This window comes from Rhea pennata, chromosome 9 (genome assembly GCF_028389875.1).
Source record: "Rhea pennata isolate bPtePen1 chromosome 9, bPtePen1.pri, whole genome shotgun sequence".
Taxonomy (NCBI): domain Eukaryota; kingdom Metazoa; phylum Chordata; class Aves; order Rheiformes; family Rheidae; genus Rhea; species Rhea pennata.
In genome coordinates, this window is record NC_084671.1 from 15,306,170 (window position 1) to 15,325,140 (window position 18,971).

Here is an 18,971-nt window from a genome sequence, read left to right on the forward strand (position 1 = left end):
CTGACATTAGGTACTAGAGAGCTGAGCAGGTTTCAAAATAGCACTGACTGAGGGAGGAACGTGATAGAGGCCATGCAGCAATGTTGATACTAACTATATTTAAACTTGGATGCTCTGAGCATTGTGCAGCTAACAGGGGTGATAAATGAGGGTGAATTGCAGTTGTGCCTTGTACTTTTTTCCTTTAAACCTCAGTAGGTGAAGGTGTGTTTAGCTGAGTGTTGTCTTTTGCGATTTGGAGGAAGATGAATGCAAAGCTCTTACAGCAGCAAAGAGCCAGCTAAGCTAGTGAAGTGTCCTGTGGCATTCAAGAGTTTAGAGACAAGATATCGAAGTGTCATGCCAAACCTTAAGTTATGTATATCTAAAAAGAAAATACACAATTCATTTTCAACTTTGGTGCTGGATAGTAAATCATTTTCTTTGCCCTACTGCGTGTAAGATTTTGTTGACTTTGACAGATACTCTGCTTTCTAATTTTATAAAGATGTAATGAAGAGGAATTTGTTTTTATCTGTCAAGTTGTATTAACATAAGCTGCTGTTTGTGTGGTATCTATTCAATGCCAAGAGGAGAAGTAAATGTAAAACTGTTTTCAGAGGAGTCTGCTAGATACCAGCACTGCCTTTTTAAAATAATGGAAGTTGGTTCTTCAGGCTTGTCTAGTCTTGAAAAAAGACTTTTGCAGTAGAGGCTTGTTGCCAGTCAGATATTAGTGCTTTTTTTCACCTTCTGCTTTTACTCAGCAACTAGATGAGTATTACACAGTGTGGAGCAGAAATGGTTCTTGAAGTACAGTTTGTAAAATATGATTGGCATTTTAAGAGGTTGCTGAAGCAAGTGTCCATTGAACACCCCCCCCCCCCCAAAAAAAAAAAGTGTGGATTACCTCCTAGTCAGTGATCTGTGCACGTTGTTTACGTAGGAATTGAAAGAACGAAGCACTGATGTTTCAGCTTTGTTAGCAATGTATTCACAGTTTGCAAATGACACTAAAGCACAATGTGATCCCGAATCCTCTCTAGTTATGAGAAATCACTTAGATGGGACTGTAGTATTAGAGTGAAGCAGTTCATGCTTTTAATTAGTACAGTCTGTAGAAAACACTTGCTCGTTCAGGCTCTTTGCAATCAAAAGCTGATCTTGTCAGAGCTGTGCTGCTTAAGTCCTTAACTCTTTTTCTTTCTCTGAATTATGCATGTGTCCTAGTGTTCTACTAGAGGTTGTTTTCGCACTACTGCGAGTGCATGGCAGCCTTTGCCTTAGGTGCCACATGGGAATGTAATTGGGTAGAATGGCCTCTGTGACTGTCAAGTGTCTGATCTTTGTGACTATCATCCTTCTTGCCTTTGCTACTTTCCATTTTCCTTCTTGTTTTGCTATTGTGGTTTTCATCCTGTTTACGCTAAAAATATTCTCTGAGCATACTAGGCTTTCCTTCCCCCTTCCTCCCATGATTTTTTTTTGAACAAAACACTATTCACATTGCATACCCATATAGCACTAAATTTCAGTGCTGCTTAAGTTCTTTTTCACTAGAGATTGCCCTGGCTTACCATTTGGCCCTGGGTGAATTATATTCTTCATGAACCCCCTTGTCACTGCCTGTGTTTCAGTGCCTGGATTGTTGCTCTTGAAAGTACATCCCCCCCCCCCCACACACACACACACCCACACCAAGAGAAAAAAAAACTAGGGAAACCCTTTACCTCTTCCTTTCTATAGTTCAGGAATTAGAAATCTGGACTATGTCACACTGAGTAGAAAAACTGGGAGTACTGATACACAAGAACAATGGACACTATGAATGCAGCTTGCTGGACTGCAAGCAATCTTGGATAATGTCTCTGAAAAATGCTTGTTTTGATCTACAAAAGCAGCCGTTTGGCACATTATTGCCAAATATGATACTCATGTAGAGACTTCTAAAGAAGACACAACCTTTTTATGAATAATTCAAGTAGGCTGGGGAATGTGTCCCAGAGTAGTAGGGTGATTACAGATATTTCTTAAAGGAGAAAAATTGTGATAGGCAGTTTTTGAATTGTTTACCTATATGCACACTCACAACTTTGCATCTTCCACTTACTACTTTCCATATGCATACCCACATGTTCAAATGTTCATCTGACCAGCAGATCTTCAGATCTTCCTGTCACTGGCCAGAAACCTTTGTCTCTGTTTTTTGAATATTGCATTAATGATATGTTATACAGCTCTTGATTGCATACATTCTAGGTGGAAGATGAGACATGGCAGCTCTTGGAGATTAGAGGAGCATCTGTCAGTTCCTATTTATCTCAATATTCATGCTATAGATAACTGGAAATGTTTGTACTTAGGTTTGTATTTCAAGTTGTTCATTTTGGTTTGCAAAATTATGCTGACTCATATTGTTTAAATATTCAGATTGAGTGTAGGGAAGTGTGTAATGACATGAAGAACAATCATGTTTTAATGCTTGGAACTGCTGAAGTTTTTATTCAAATGCGGTGTGTGCAGCTGACCTAATCAAGCCTTGTGTCCTATGGGCTGATGTCCTTCATTCTTACCCTAACCAGTACCCGAGTTTCCGATTCAGGGGATTCCTAGGATGGACCCGTAGGGCAAGAGATGGGTGGTGCATGCTGGGGTGGGCCCAGAGCTGGGCAAATGCTCATCTTGTGTCCACTGGCAAGATGACTCTGTTGACTACTGACTTCAACATGCTTCCTCCCTCAGTGAGGCTAATGCTATCAGTATCTCTATTTAGCTGTCAATTTTCATGTGGACTCTGGGAACTTAACTTTTGACCCTTTTCTTTTTTTAGAACAATTGATTTAAAATTGGCTGGTGAAGTTAAATATTTGTCAGGATGATGGCAACAAGCCTGTTCCTCTTTTTGTGTATGTTTTGGGGGGAAGGGAGGTGGGAGGGAGAAGAGCTATTTTTGTTGTTGTTGTTTTGAAAATTAGGGGAAAAATATGATATAGAGGTCATGGTATTTAAAAATTGAATAAACTTAGCTTCTTTTAATAACTATGTTTTACTAGTTTTTGCTTTATAGAAATGCTGTCCACCTTAAAATTACAGTCTGAAAACACCACTGTATTTCACTGAAATACAACTTCTAACACTGCTAACGCTGAGGAAGTAAATCTATTTGTTTTTTGTGGTCTGAAGAAATTTTTCTTGATGCAAGTTTAATGTTGATATCTTGTACAGTGTATCTTTCTCTTCACAATTTTTATGCTTTTCATCATGAACTACTTTAAATTTATTAGCTTTCAACCCACCTGATGAAGTATGCAAGGAAGGAGAAGAATAGGCATATTTAGTAGTTGTAAAACTTGGAGAAGTTATGAGGTTGTAAAATACAAAGATGCTTGGGGATAGGAGGAGCTTATGTGACAAAGAAAATAATATAACATTTTGTAGTTTGGGGTTTTTACTGAAGTCAGATGACTTTTGCCATCTATTCAATAGTTGTGCATTGCATTGATTATTTATGCCTAGCAAATTGACTGTTGTGTGTGGTGGTTCAATGGTGCTCTTTAAATAGAGTACACAAAATGCAGTACTAGATACAACAGCATTTTAGAGTTTTTTTCTTATCACCATAATCCAGAAGACATTTTGAAACTTTTGCAGGAACCCATATTTGTTTCAACCTCCTCACTTTTATTTTTCAAAAGGACTATTTGTATTGCTAGTTTCATGTCTGCTTACTGTCACAGCCACGAATATTGTGGTGCCGTAGACGAGCGTGAAATAGAAACGCTCAAGCTCACTGATTTAACAAGGAGCCCTGGAATGGAAGCACGTCAGAATCTTCACGTGCAGCCAAAGCAGCCTCTCCAGCATCAGCAGCAGGCGCTGAGCATTCATGCAGCTTTTAGTTCAGCCACACTGCCAGCCTCTTCGAAACACAGAGGAAAATTTACAAACCTACGTGATAGTGTAAAAAAGAGCCCTACAAAAAGCACAGCAAAAGTAAAAGCTACAAGTGGTTGGGTGTCTGATGGCTCATGCTCTAATTATTCTTTGGAGAAGGTATGTGTTGTGCTTGGTATTTATAGATATGCATTTTTATAAGATTTAGGCTTCTTGGGAAATGAGACAAGATGGGTTTGCTGCAGCTGAATAAATATGCCATGCTTTTCTGTAGTTTTATCCCTCCTGCTTCTACAGACTTAATGTTTCAATTACTTTTTTTCTCCTCCACTTTATACTCAGAAATCAAAGATGTGTTAGATGAAATTGAAAGATGTCTAGTAAAGAAATACTTCTGATCAGTCTCTTCCTGTTAGGATTGTTGTACTGTTTAATGTTTTTTTCTTTAGTAATTTGCTGCAAGTGAGGCAAGTTGTCTTTTGCTTTGTCTATCTTCAAGTTTTACCATGGTATTTTAACGGTTTCTTTTTAGTGTAGGTGTTAGTACATCTTGTTAGGCTGACTGAGTGTGTTATTGTTTAAGTCATGCGTTCCTGTATGTGATATAATCTATTCTGATTGTGTAACATAGTTAATTTACAGTCAAAATAGACTTATTATAAGCCCATTTCTTTTGTAGTTTAGATCATTTTGTGTCTATTTAAAACAGGATTATTAAATGCTGTGATCAGATACGTTGTTTAAAGTTATTTTGAGGATAAGCTTTGCTTTTTTTTTTAAAAAATTTTTTTAAAAGTACTTCAGTGTATTAGTTTAGAGAATCCCTAAACATTAAAAAGGTTCCTTTCTGGAAGTTCCTGGGAAGCAGAGCATGGAAAGTGACATCCCTGGTGATTCAAGTTTCTTCAGCTGATCTTGCAGCTGTACCTTATAATCCTTGTTGGACCGATCATGCGCCATACTCAAATATAATTAGTGTTCTCCTTCTGTTTAGAAAGATGTTCCAGGTTGTCTTGCTCTGGTTAGAAATCTTGTAACTTCTTGTATTGTTCTTTAGCTCCTAAGCAATCAGAAGCTTTTTGGGCACTATATTTGGGATCAGAAATAAGTTCTTCCATTGCTCATCTTTCTCCCTCACCTCTCCTTAGCTGATTTGGTCTTGCCTGGGCTTTTCCAAAGGGATGTGATAAGGCAGTAGAAAAAGTGGATACTGCAGGTTGCTTGGGTCGTCTTCTTTCTTGGGTTGTACAGTGTCCTTTTCATTCCCTTCCACTTTCCAGCATGACTTTCTTCCCCATCCACACACTTTACAGAGCTTGCAGACCTCACACATCTAAGAATTTTGTTCTGCTGCTTCACTGTGGAGCAAGTAAAGAGTATTAGTGTTTGGAAAGGTCAGGAAAAGTGTGAACTGTCTGTGCTCCCACCCAGAGTTGAGTCCCACCTCTATGCTCAGGTCTCAGGGAAAAAAGGAAATGTAGGCAAGGGTACAACTGAGTCACGTGTGTGGCATGCACAAACCTGAGATTGTGCCTCACCAATATTGTGTACTATGTACTACTGGATGCTGTGGTGTTTATATATGATCTGTTACCAGTCTAAAACTTCCCTTGCACCAGTGTATTTAGGGAGAGGAATGTGGTCTCCTCTTAAGCCTTTGTTTTGCTAGTTGAACCAAGCTGCACACTTGTTTTCTTTGTCTTCAAATCCAAGATCTTTGTTCATCAGTTGTCTTTGCAGCTCTCCACTGAACCTGTTTTGGTTTGAACTCTTTCCCCAAAGTTTAGTTTCACATAGTATTCCAGTGTGTATCAAATGCGAGGGTAGAAGAATTGGGCGTAAGGCAAAAGAAGGCTTTTAAAGTGAGGCTTTTTACTTAAGATAGGTTATAAAGGATTTCTTTAATGATTTTGCTTTATTTGAAAACTGGGAAGTGTTTGGATGTTTTTCTACCTGCATAATGTGTGATTTTAAGATAAGCAGTAAAATTCAAGTTATATAGTGTGTTGCAAAACTGTACTTGCTTTCCTCTGGTTTCCTGCCTTCCACGTGGTAGCCGTCGCACCTACCTGAGTATTATATACCATGAAGCTTTCATCTTTGAATGAAGACAGTCTCATCTTACTCTGATTTGGATTCAGTTTCCAAACTGATAGGCTGGCCTCTTTAGCCTGCAGAAGAGAAGACTGAGGGGGGATCTGATCAATGTGTATAAATGTATCTGAAGGGAGGGCATTAAGGGGACAGGGACAAACTCTTCTCAGTTGTCCCATGCGACAGGACAAGAGGCAATGGGCAGAAACTGAAGCACAGGCAGTTCCGCCTGAATATGAGGAGGAATTTCTTCCCTGTGAGAGTGACAGAGCACTGGAACAGGCTGCCCAGAGAGGTTGTGGAGTGTCCTTCTCTGGAGATCTTCAAGGCCTGCCTGGATGCAACCCTGTCTAACATGCTCTAGTTGACGCAGCTGAGCAGGGACGTTAGACTAGATGATCTCCAGAGGTCCCTTCCAACCTTACACATTCTGTGATTTGCATATCCCATGAAAAGAGTTGGCAAGGTTCTCACCTCTTTCTTCATTCACATGATCATGGAGGAGACTCATAAGAAAACTTGATGCTGAGTTTGGCCAAGCAGCAGAAGAGTTTTTAAGAGTCTGGATACTAGAGCAAGACCACAAATAGCAAATACCGTGGTAATAGTATCAGCTTATGAGACTGAAACCTTAAAGAATGAAAGGACTTTGAAAATTAAAATTTAGAAGTAGTAATAAGGATAAAAGTTGGAACTGCTTGGGCAGAGAGTTCTTGAGGTGCTAGGGAATGAGAAGTCCTGAGAGAACTAGGAGCAGAGACAAGGAACAAACAGCAAAATTGGTGTTTGGTGCAAAGATGGGTCTGCACATTATCTGGCTCAAATTGAGATCAACTACTACTGCATCAGTTATTTTACTAATTCAAATAGTAGGAGAGTGTGGACAGTATAAAGAGCAATTTTTGTTTTCTTTTGTCTTCTCATATTCCAGAGTAACACCTGTAAATCTAGAGTTTTCTAACATACCAATTACTAACTTTTCATAGTATCGTGTTAAGTTTTGACCTGTAATGTGCATATAGCTGAAACATCATTAGTTGGATTTTTTGTTCTCTGCATGTGTGTGAAGCTGTTCACTTTGGAACAGGGCAGACTTAAAGGGCTGGCCTGTTGCTCTGCCTGTGTGAGCCTATACTTTAATTGCTCAAACTAGTTAATTTGTCTTTTTAAAAACATCTAAACCTTTAAAAACATTTTTAATACTTTAGTGTTATGAGATTTTTATTTTCAGGATTTTTTGTGTGTGTTTCTTGTTAAGCGTCAGCTTATTTCAAGATCACAAGAATAGCTTGGTAAAATTCAGTTGATCCATAGATTTGATCCATAGTTCAACTTATAATTTTGATTATAGGTGTCAGCAGTTGCTGTTGTTGACAGCTTGCTGACAACCAGTATCTTAACATCTCAAAATTTGTTTGAATCAATGTTTAGCCCAGAATGGTATTTTTAATCTTTTTTCTCTTGCAGCTAATGTCAGCAACTTTTTTTATTTTAACTGAAATTCCAAAATGCAAATTCTTAATAGAATGGAGGAGTGCTATATGTTTTTATAGTAAACCCACATGATGATTTCTGGAAAGGTAGAACGAATGTGTGTTAGGGTCTTCCACTCAGCTGACTAAGAGATTTTATTTAATTTCAGCCCAGTTTAGGGAAACACAGTATATTTTGTTCTCCTCCCTTACCAAAAAGGAGTGCTAGCTTTGTTTGCTACTGTCAGCTTGGATGACTGTTTCCCTCCTGCTGCCGCTACTGTTTCATGATGGAAGGCTTCTGCTTTGGAAGCAGCCCCCATAAAGTCTGAGCCTGTCCATGGCATCATGACAGGGTTTTCTCTTGGACCCCAAAGTCTTACTATTCTGGACTGCCAGGTAAGTTGGTATGACTGAATGATGGTATAAATACTTTTCTGGAGTCATTGACATTAGCATATTGTTGGGAATGCACCAGCATACACAATGTAGTTCAGGATGTCTGTTTTCAGTTGTGTCTATAGTCTTCAAATCAATATGCTATTGAGTATTAAAAAATAAAAAGCTGTTGAATTTGAATTTTTTGTTTTGACTTTTTGTTTTTTGACATTTTATTGATTATTTTTAGCCCACAGAAGCTGTTCCTTCCTCTTCTCCCATTGTCCCTGTGATCCCTGTCCCTCCAGTCCCTGCTGAGACCACTGTCATCCCATCCACCATACCACAGGTTTCTATTCTTTTTGTTTGTTTTAAGTTTGTTCAACTTTTATTTATTGAATTTAATTGTTATTTAAGTTAACTTTCTGGTTAGCCGCACATAGGTCTTGAGACTGAAATAGTTAAATTAGTAATATCTTAGAGTTCCTTATGTGTTCTGATATTTTCAGAGTAAGGGTGCATGTAATTCTTATGGCTATTTCTTCAGTATTTCTGTAGGATTACCCATAGAAATTCTTTAAATAGCTTTTAAGGAAACAAATACTTGAAAGATTTAAGGATTAGTATTTCTAAAGTCCTTATTCCAAAGCCTCAGTTTCCCAGAGGTTACCTTGTTTCCTGTCTTTCAGTTCATTCTGAAAGAGATTGGCCTTTACAAAAGTTGCTTTTTAAAGAAAAAACAACCACTACTGTACTTCTGACAAATAAAATCAGCGAGACAGTAGAAAAATATTACTGTAAGATGAGCAGTATACCCAAAATTGGTGTCGTGCTTGTAAAAACCCATCTGAGAATCATCTGTAAGCAGTTGCTTACGAGGTCTTTGTATTTGTATAGCAAACTGGAAAAGGCTTTCTAAAATAGCTTCAAAAGTAGTGTGTTTGGATTCAAAGTAAAACCAGCACGTTTAACTTGTGTGAATTTTTCTGTTGAGAGGGAACAAGCTACCCAAATGTGACTGGAACATGTGAAAGCCACAGTGAAATGGATAATTCGAATGATTTAAGGCTGCATAAGTAGTTTTTTTGTTGCTGTTGTTGTGCTTTTTTTTTTTTTTTTTTTTTTTGAAAGGGAATGTTTTTGTCTAAGCCATCTACTTTATTCAGTATCTGGTCTTAGAAACAGGAGGTATTTGTCTGTTGGCTTTGGAATTATTTGAAATTTCTTTCTTCAGCCAGCCAGGAAATTTACCATTTCATTCTCTGTGTGTGTTTATGGAATATGCATATTATACGTACCCGTGTGTGTGGGTAGGGAGCTGAAAATACTGCAAATAATGGATTTTTATGATACAAACTTTTGATAGGAGCAACACTTTGCTAGAGAAAGTACTGTGCTCAGTAAGGGATCCGAAATTGTAATGCTTTGCAGACTTCCATCAATAAAATCCCCCAAGATCCTCAGCCATTAGCATCCCATATTTGAATTGGGGTGTAGCTTTGTGCATGCTCTGAAATGACAGGAGAGAGTTGTGAAGTAGCTAAAGAAAAAATGCCAAAGCAGTGGAAAGGAAAGAGAATAAGATATTTTGTGTTCTTACATAATGCTTTTAGGTGGAGCCATTCCAGCTGAGATGAAGGCTGGAAGGATGTAACTACTTATTACTATTATTTATTGTTTTTCCCTGTGGCCATTTTTTGGTATTGGTGTGCTTGGGGGGCATTTAGAGTACAAAGTTTTCTTTTTTTTTTTCTTTTTTTTTTCCCCCTCCATCTCTATTTCCAATATATTTCTGGCTTATGGTGCTTTCCTTCCAGATCACTGTATTTTAAAGCACTTAATGTCAATACTAAAAGGCTTTCAAGAAAAATAAAAACAGTAAACCTGAGCTAACATTAATATCATTCAGATAACCTTGAAGATGTTACCACAGCATGGCCAATTACAGGATAATTTAGGATAGGTAGGAGGTTTTTTTTACATATCAAAGATTTTTTTTTTTTTTTTTGCTTTTATTATGACTTTTATGATGACTTTCAGTGCAGAAGAGCTCAAACAGTGGAGGATGCACTCTTTCTTGAAAAGAAGTGTGTAACTCGGATTGTTTGTAACAGATGTTGATCAACTTTAAAAGGCAATGAAACTCTCAATGATAAGGATATTTCTTGTGGTCTAGAAGTCAGTATTTTTTCTTAAGTTTACTTTCAAGCTATGTGGTTCAACTTGTAACAAGTACTAATCTTTTAAACATCTATTATGAATTTACATTTTACTCAGGCCAGTAATGATGATTGCAAGACTTTACTAGTCCGGTTTCCAGTGGATATGTGTTTATATGAAGTTGTCATCCATACATTTTTCAAAAGCCAGGCCAAAAATTGGTTTAGTTTGAGCCATTTCCTTCCTAGGGAGGGTTTCTGTCCGCAGCAGGATTTGCAGCAAATGGACTGGGGCAGACCAGCGCACTGCTGCTCTCGGCTTGATGGACAAAGCTAACTTGGGCTCCAGTAAGGTTTCCTTCCAGGGACTTGCCCTTGACTTATTATATACATTTGTATTCTCCTTGACTGCAGAAGGCTGCTTAGCTGGCACAGCTGGGGCAGTGCCCACATCCACTGACGGGGCTGGGTTACAAGCAGAACAGCTGCTGAATGATGCCTTGGTCTCCTGAGGCTGTATAAGTGCCTGCAGGAATTATCTATGTAATTCTGCATCAAACTGATTATAAGCAATTATAAAGCACCGTAGAAAATTACGAACTCTGGATTTGGCAGACACATTTTTGTGCAATAGATAAACCTCCCTGTGTTGTTAGCTGTTTTTTCTCATTAGGCAAGTGCTTATTCCGCTTGAAAACAAGCTTGTCAAATGGCCTGTAACTATTTTGAAGAAGCCTTCACACAGCAGCTGGAGGCAGTTAGGAAATCTGGAAAAGTCTTGCACAGCAGCCTGGAACACCAGGTCTCCCCTCCAGACACAGCTGATTCTTGAGTTGCATATTGCCCTGTGTCTGTGCAGTGTCCAGGCCTGTATGTGCAGTGTCTGGCACAAACCTCTGGCTGGTTGGAAATGATGCAAAATTGTTACTTCTTGACATAAAATACAAAATTAATGCAGAAGGACTACTAGGAACTGTCACTGAAATTGCAGAAGATACTTAGCATCTGTTGGCTAGTTTGTGTCTGAAACACTGTTCACATTGGAATCTCGGCTACGGATGGCAGTTTGTTTTTGACTTGTTTTCCCCATCTCTTTTTGGACAGGAAAAAACACATAGGGTGCCAGCCTCAAGAAGCAGATTCATAGGAAACTAGCCTTCAGTGACACTGCTTTTGTTGAATTACTTTGCTGTTGTAAAATCCTAATATTAATGAATTCCAAAGGTTGAATGAAATGTAAAGAAAATCTGGCTGAACTTTCAGAAATAACTTTAAAAAACAGAAAATAAGACCAAATTGGGAGCTTTTAAAAACCATGAAATCCTTGGTAGTATGTTGTCATGCTAGTGAGATCACAGTGTCTGTATGTGGACTACATAAATAGGTCAGTGAAATTTTCATGGTTTTGTAAGCCTTAAGTTTTTCTTTTACTATGTTTAATATCTTTTTTTACAGCATGTTACACTCTAAATTCGTTTTGTGTATGTGTATATATGTATGTATATAAATGTAAAAAATATGGGTGCTTATATATAGGTATAAGTAAAAGAAATAATGTCAAGTTTTTTTTAATTTGGAAGAATATTTGCTTAATTAAAGTAGTAAGGAGATGACTTTCAGTGGTGTGCCACAAGGCTTTTATATCTCATATTGGACTTTAATATATCAGCAGCATTTGAGGGTCAGGCATATATCTATACATATTTCACTTTGTTTTTTTAGAGCAGTCTAGATCCTAGGCGTTTACAGAATCATTACGATTCTTGGAAGCCTCTTACTTTGTCAGCTAAGAGCATGTAGTTACAACATTTGAGGATGAATTCAAAAATTTCTGGCTGCTCGTTTTGTGCCCGTAGTTAAGTTGTGTTCCAAAAAGTGTTTTATTTCACCCAGCCTCTTCCTAATATATTTACCTCCCCTCCCCCCCCCCGCAAGCAGTCTTAAAGGCAGTTAATGAATGTGAACACAGGAAATGTATTTATCTGAACGTTTTTCAAGTAAATTCTATTATTTTTAATGGTTTTTTTTTGTCTCACAAAAAAAGAGTTTAGTCTCTTCTTTTTAATTAACATTCTCAACAGCATAGGAGGACAAGAATTTTGCTAGTTCTTAGCTAACATGAATGCTATACCATTTCCTACTCCTGTAACAGTAATTTCCAACTTATTTTAACTTTTGAATCCATCAAAAATTACTCATGGAAGCACATGCTGCTCTTCTGTGGATGAATGTCTGCTGATGTGGACACGCTTTCCTAAGTCAGTTCTGTAGATCTCTTACTTCCATAAGTTTACATTTCTGTAAGTCTATGTTCCAAAGGAAGTTTTTTTTTTTTTTTTTTTTTTTTTTAAAAAAAAAAGACTGTTCCACCAATATTTGGTTTTAAAATACTGGCTAGTGAAGCAACTTCTGAATGTCGTATCACAAATACTAGAAAAAAAAATGATGTTGTGTCAAATGAGAGCATGATTCCTTTCTCTCAAAAAGCAGAAAAATAAATGCTATTTTGTATGTAGAGTACATGGATTCTTAGTTTTGGAAGGGTGTTTTTTGTGGGGTGAAAGCACTGTGCTCAGGCCAAGAGGTTAGAAACAAGTGTTCCAGAAGTCAATTTTTGAGATTCTTTAGTTGAGGCTACTTTTTTAGCAGAACTTGAAGAAACTAAGCAGATCAAGTGATATGTAGGCTTCGTTTCAGTATTGTTTTCTCTAATTTTATAATATTTGTTCTTCTTTTAAAGGCAAATCCCCCTCCAGTACTGGTGAATACAGATTCTTTGGAGACTCCAACATATGTAAGCTTTCTTGTTTTCAGTTACAGCTTTAGATAATATTGTGTATATGTAGTTGTCCTGCTCTGCTACTGGTTTAATAAAGCCTATTTTACTTCTCTTATGATGCACAATTTCTTCAGATGTCCTAATGTTTATCTGAAATCCTGTTTTATGGAAAAACTTTGGTAGATTCCAAGGGGAAGGTTCTGTGAGTATCACTGCATGACAGTGCAAAATACAACTGTTTGGATACGGAATTAACCTTAGGCAACAATTTCTTTCTTTAACTGTACAGTCAGATATTTTAATATTTAATATGCCATTTCAATTGCAGTTTCCATAAAACACTTAATGCAGAGGCTGTGGTTAAAATTTTAGTGCTCTAAATGTTCATCAAAGATACATTGGTTCTGCTTGAAATGTCAAGCTAATAAGTAGAGTTAGGAGACTAAAATTAGTGTTTGGCAGTTTATGTTTTTTTAATAGGAATACTGCTGGCAGATACGGGCTTTGGAATTTATGCAAGTTTGACATTGGTTTTATGTCTGAAACTTCCTTTTGTGCCTTTCTCCTGTAGACACTTGATTCCCACTTTTCTGTTGCTTCCCTAAACATAGTGTTGATATCTGTACTAGTTCTTTAAGGTTGTATCTACTTTAGGTGCTAGTGTTAGTGAGTTAAGAAAACTAAATCTGGCCCTTATGAAAAGCATTGCTGCTTGTCGAAATTGCTAGAGAGAAGCTCCAGTAGCTCAAGACAGACAAAAGCATGAATTAACAGATTAAATAGAAAAATTAACAGTGATGTAATTCACTCACAAATTAGACCCAAGTTTATGAACTAATTTTTCTTTTTTTTTTTAAAAAAAAAAGCAGTATCTGCAGTGTGGTGGGACACTTTGCTCTATTGATGTAACACACATAAGGTTTGGAGAAGAGTACTGGATGTGAGGTGTCTCCTTCTACATGCTAATTAAATTGAGAAGAAGTGGGATTAAAAAAGGCATTCACATTTCAGGTGGCCCCATGTCATAAGGGCACTGGGGAGACAGTAGAGGATAAAAGCTGGAAGAGAAGCTAAATCTAACAGAGCAAATTGCACTCAAAATTAGAAGATACCCAAGTTACCGTTTGCAGTGAATGCAAAACAAAGAAATCCATAACCATCTGTAATCCAACCTAGTATGTAATCGTAGGAGGTTGAGTAAAGCAATACCTTTCCAGGTTTGCAGTCACATAAGTAATGGAATTGTTAGGTGATACATAGTGTAAAATCATACCTTTGAGGTAACCACATGAATTAGCAAAATCTTAACTAGTAACATTTTTTCTCTTAAACAAATACAAAATGCGATTCTACGAAGTCAGCAAGGGGCAAGTGGTCAGAACAGTTTTCATTAGTTGGGTTGTAAAGCTGTTGAGCAAGTGCTGTTACTCAAGCTTATGCTGAGATGGAGAAGACAGATAAGCTGCTTTAAAAAAAAATCCTTCATAGAAGCCCAAGGAAATCCATACAGCTCGGGTTAATAGCACACCAAAAGGCTAACCGTACCATCAAAATTAACTTGAATGTGAAGGAAGCCACATACTGATCAGTGATCATGAACCTTTTCTCGGTGCTAACTGGGTCAGTTAGCACATGTTTTCGTATGTAATAGCTCGAGGACTAAGTTAATGTAAAAACTATTATTGATCACAGTGGCTTCTCTGGTGGTGTGGTGTAGTAAAAGATAGTTTCATGTATTCATAAGGTCAAGACCTTTTCCCTTTCTTTAATGTAGAAATAGCCTCTGTTTAAAAGCACAGCATCTTTTTTCCATTGAACAAACTATTCAGGACGTACCATGTTTGAGGTCCTGGGCAAAGAGGAAGATAACAATCTTTTATGTCTAGAATGGACGTGACTTAAATTGCAGTATGGGGAGATATAGAGATTAAAAAAAACTTTTGTAAGGAAGGATAATGTAGCCCAATAATAAATTGTGTATGAGATCTGTGATATCTCCAGCAATGGAAGCTTTTAAATATACTAGATAAACATGCCAGGAATGATGTAGATATGATCTTAAAATTTGCTAGGGTGAATTTGGAGATACCTTTTTTGCCTCTGCTAGAAAACTGTACATGTTTAAAAAAGCTTCTGTGCGTATATGATTTTACATCTTCATAAAAACTTCAATAGTATGTTGAAGACTACAAAAAAGTTGAGATGTAGAAGATTTCAGAACAGACAAGATGCTTTGTAAAACAATATAAATTATATCTCTTAGCTTGTTAAATATTTCCCTCTAAAATGCTTGAAATAGGGAATAACCTGTAGCTGCATGTTATGTGCATATTATATGCACATATATGTTATATAACATGTTATGTGCATGTTATATGCCTTAGGTATACACAGAAGAAAAAATTGAAATACAAAATAATCTTAGTAATTAACCAAAATCTTAATGTTATGTTTATGGTAAAGATGAAGAGCCCCAGCGTGTTCCTTACGTTCACTTAATTTGCTTATTTCTCAATTCTGTTCTTTGATTGCATGGTCGTTCTGTAGGTAGCAATATATATGGATATTGTTTCCAACAAGAAGACTATGAGACTATTTACCAAATAATCCTGTGAACTCTTCAGTTTTTAGTCTTGTTATAGTTTATGGATCCTTAATAGATATTTTACGTAAATAATGCTAGTAATGTAAACATTTTTAAACACGGCTTTATATAAGCCTTGTTTCTTGTGCGATTTGGTATGTGGGTACATACTTTCTTGATCTGTATAGCTGGAATAGGTAGGCAGCAAAAGTATTTTTTTTGAGTCCTCAGTATGATGTGGATGTGTATATATTTTTTTTTGTGTGTGTTTTTTTTGTGTTTTATGTGGTTTTTTTTGTTGTTGTTGTTGCTGTTGGTTTGTGGAGGGTGGTGGGTTTCGCTCTTTGGGTTTTTGAGGGTGTTTGAGTTTTAAGGTTTTTTGAGGGGGAGATGAGGATGTTTGGGAGGGATTGTTTTTTGTTTTCATTTTTTTGTGTGAGGTTTATACAAAGAGGCTCATTTTAAAGCACCTATCTTTGATTTTTCTCTGGTCAGAGAGGAACAATGCTTTGAAAATACTGTTCTGTTCATACATAAAATCTCTTTTCTATCCCCTTCTCCATTTTTGTTCCATCAATTTTAACTTTGTTACCTCTACTCTAGAATATCTATGTCAAACAGCTTGTTCTCTGGAACATTTGCATTTAAGGTAATATCTGAAGAAAGACCTGATAATTCAGGTAGAGGAGTATGGGAAAATCACAAGCCTTTTCTAAGCTCTGAGTAGTTTGAATCAGCTGTGATTTGATGGGAGTGAGTTGCCAGCCTAACAAATGCTGTCCTGTTTAAAGTGTAAAATCCTCCCTAAGTCTCACTATTTTCTTTCATTTTAGGTCAATGGCACAGATGCAGATTATGAGTATGAAGAAATTACTCTTGAAAGGGTAATATACTAAACATCTTCCTGTACTCTGTTTTGAAATGGGGCTCATGATATCAAGATAACTTTTAAAAATTGATTTCTTTTGATAGCATACTGTTAAAAGGCAATCCAAAGCAATTCTTACAGCTTTTTTTGTAGGTAAATTATTTAACCTAAATTAAAAAAAAAAAAAGCAAAATGTTGAATATATGTATGGAAAGGGGAGAGATTTTTGTCCTCATTCTTAATTGCAATATAATATTCAGTTTAATATATTGTTGGTTATTGAACTGTAGCTTTTATTAATGTCTTTGACCATTGATAGTAAAATTGATGGGAGGCTCACCAACTGTGAGACTACTATATTTAGCTTTATTATCTAGAATTCTCAAGGATAATACAAATTGTGATTAAATTACAATCTATAACAAGGCTTTTATTTATACAAATAAGTTCTATTTTGTATAGAGATTGAGATTAGAAGTGACACTGTCATATGCGTTGCTTTGTTAGGTTTACAATATAAAGGTCTACTACAGTTCTCTTTCCTTGAAGGGCACTATAACCAAAAAGAAATTACAGTTGCGCTGGGATACGGGGATAATTCTGGTTGTATTGAGAGGGGGAAGAGGCCTCACAGTTGACCATAGGGACGGGCAACCTTCCAGCAGGAGGTCTCAGTCTGACTCTGTAATAGGACATACTACATCTGTGACATAAGTTATTTGGGCAAGTTAAGGGGCGGGGGAATAATTAGTCACTAATAACTTAGTGAGGAGCAAATATTCATGGGAATAATCTCAAAGAACTCTCACTGGAGAGGGAAATCTTGTCTAGTTTGTCAGCTCAGCTCAATGAGAAAGCAGCACTGGTCGCAACTGTAGCTTTTACAGTGCCACGATGTGACTTTGACCTCCCACTTGCTTCTGTGGAAGCAAGTTTTTATTTCATATGATTTCATTAAATATGGTTATATAGAGTATGCATACAATGTCAAATGTATTTTAGTAATGTTTTTTATAAGTTAAACATTATGTAAATTTGGTATTATATTGAATCAAATAGATATTTTAACCTTACTGGAAAAATCTTATTATTTTCCCTTCATAAAAAGAAAAAAATTATTTTTTTTTTTATCTCTTACTTTAGGGGAATTCAGGACTTGGCTTTAGCATTGCAGGTGGGACGGACAACCCACATATTGGGGATGATTCAAGTATTTTCATTACAAAAATTATAGCTGGAGGTGCAGCTGCACAGGATGGAAGATTACGGTATGACAGTTTTTTGTGTTGTGTTGCTAAATGTTCTTTTCAAACAACAGAATAAACGTTTTCAGTTGTTCTCAGTTTATGCTATCACAAAACACTTTGAATAAACGTTTTTATTAAATATTTTGTAAATATTGAAAATATTTAAGTGGACTGAATTTTTTTCGTCCAAGAAATCTACAGTTAAGTGATCTTAAGTAAATGATTTTCTCTGCTGTCTGGTATAAATTGATTTTGCCAAATATTCTGTTATCCTTAATTTGGTAAACTTTTGATGTTTACCATCATACCTTTCTCAAGAAAGTAATTTGGACAGTTTAAGTATCACTTATATGGTGCATGGATGTGTTTGATCCCACTCCCCATGCCTCTGGTATTGCAAATGTACGTTTGAATCTTACTATTCTGCTGAAACTACTAAGTCCCAAAGGGATCTCATAGTGGGTTGTTCAACATCTTTAAATTACTTTCTTCTAGTAGTTCAGGGTAACTTTTCATCCTACTACCTTTCCCACATGCACTTTGTTTTCAAACTGTATTGAATCCAAGTTCACATTATATTTTAATGTATCTTTTTAGGTAGTTGATATTTCCTGTCTCAAGTTATAAATTGTGCAGAGGTTGTTGAATCCAATAAAATGATGAGCTGCCAAACAAAAATGGGTGGATGAGCCATTAATAGCAGCAAGCAATGCTGGATAGAATCCACTGTGTTTCTGTCTTCCCTCTATCCCTCTTTTCTGTTGTGCCAGTCCTTCTACCCCCACTTAAAAGTTCAAGACTTCTCCTAGTTAATGCTTAAGTGAATTAATATTAATGTAATCACTGAATAAGTTTGTCTTCTGCTGTCACAGCATAAATTTAAATACTGCATGAATTGAGATGAGTCTTAGCAGAGGAGATTAGGAAGAATGCAGTGGAAAGATACACTTCAGCTCTCTGGTTAGGACTTCTGGCAAGTAGCAGATAGAGGATCCAAAAGAGTTAATTTTGATTCACCTACATCACTGCGCTCACTGAATAGTGTGATACGTTGTGTATAGCATCACCTCTGCCTTGTAAGTAACCTGAGCTGGGGGTCATGTTTGAGACTTGCTCAGATTGGGTCCTGGCGGTGAGTGGAGGGAAGGAGAACATTGGCTGCTGAATCTTGTCAATATTTAAGTACTATGGAGGTTAACACTGATTGGAGGCTAGCTGAAAATTAGGCAGTTGTAGATATATACAGCATTAGGAAGCATCTTATGGTTATATTTAGAAATTAAATTTTGGATTTACCTGCCTAAAATGACATTGACCCTAATACCTAATATTCCTTCACTGATTTGTGTCTTATAATACTTCCTGAAAGGCTAGTGCAGGTAGGAACCAAAGACAGGAAATATCAATATATTTTTTTTCTTCATTTAAGATTGCCTTTGTAATTTGTTTCCCTTTTTGGAGTAGTTACTGTTCTTGTTTTTTTTACTTTCTGTAAAAGCACCTCAAATCTTTATCTT

The 18,971-nt window shown here is 36.7% G+C and overlaps 1 protein-coding gene across 5 annotated transcripts in view; it reads left to right on the forward strand.

Moving 5' to 3' along the window:
- Positions 1 to 18,971, forward strand: part of DLG1 (discs large MAGUK scaffold protein 1) — a 164,665-nt gene that overhangs the window by 90,364 nt on the left and 55,330 nt on the right. For all 5 annotated transcript variants that reach the window (XM_062582390.1, XM_062582391.1, XM_062582392.1 and 2 more), the window contains 4 exons: positions 8,068 to 8,166; positions 12,717 to 12,770; positions 16,173 to 16,223; positions 17,351 to 17,475. In XM_062582390.1, coding sequence (XP_062438374.1) covers positions 8,068 to 8,166; positions 12,717 to 12,770; positions 16,173 to 16,223; positions 17,351 to 17,475 — 329 coding nt within the window. The remainder of the gene's footprint in view (positions 1 to 8,067; positions 8,167 to 12,716; positions 12,771 to 16,172; positions 16,224 to 17,350; positions 17,476 to 18,971) is intronic.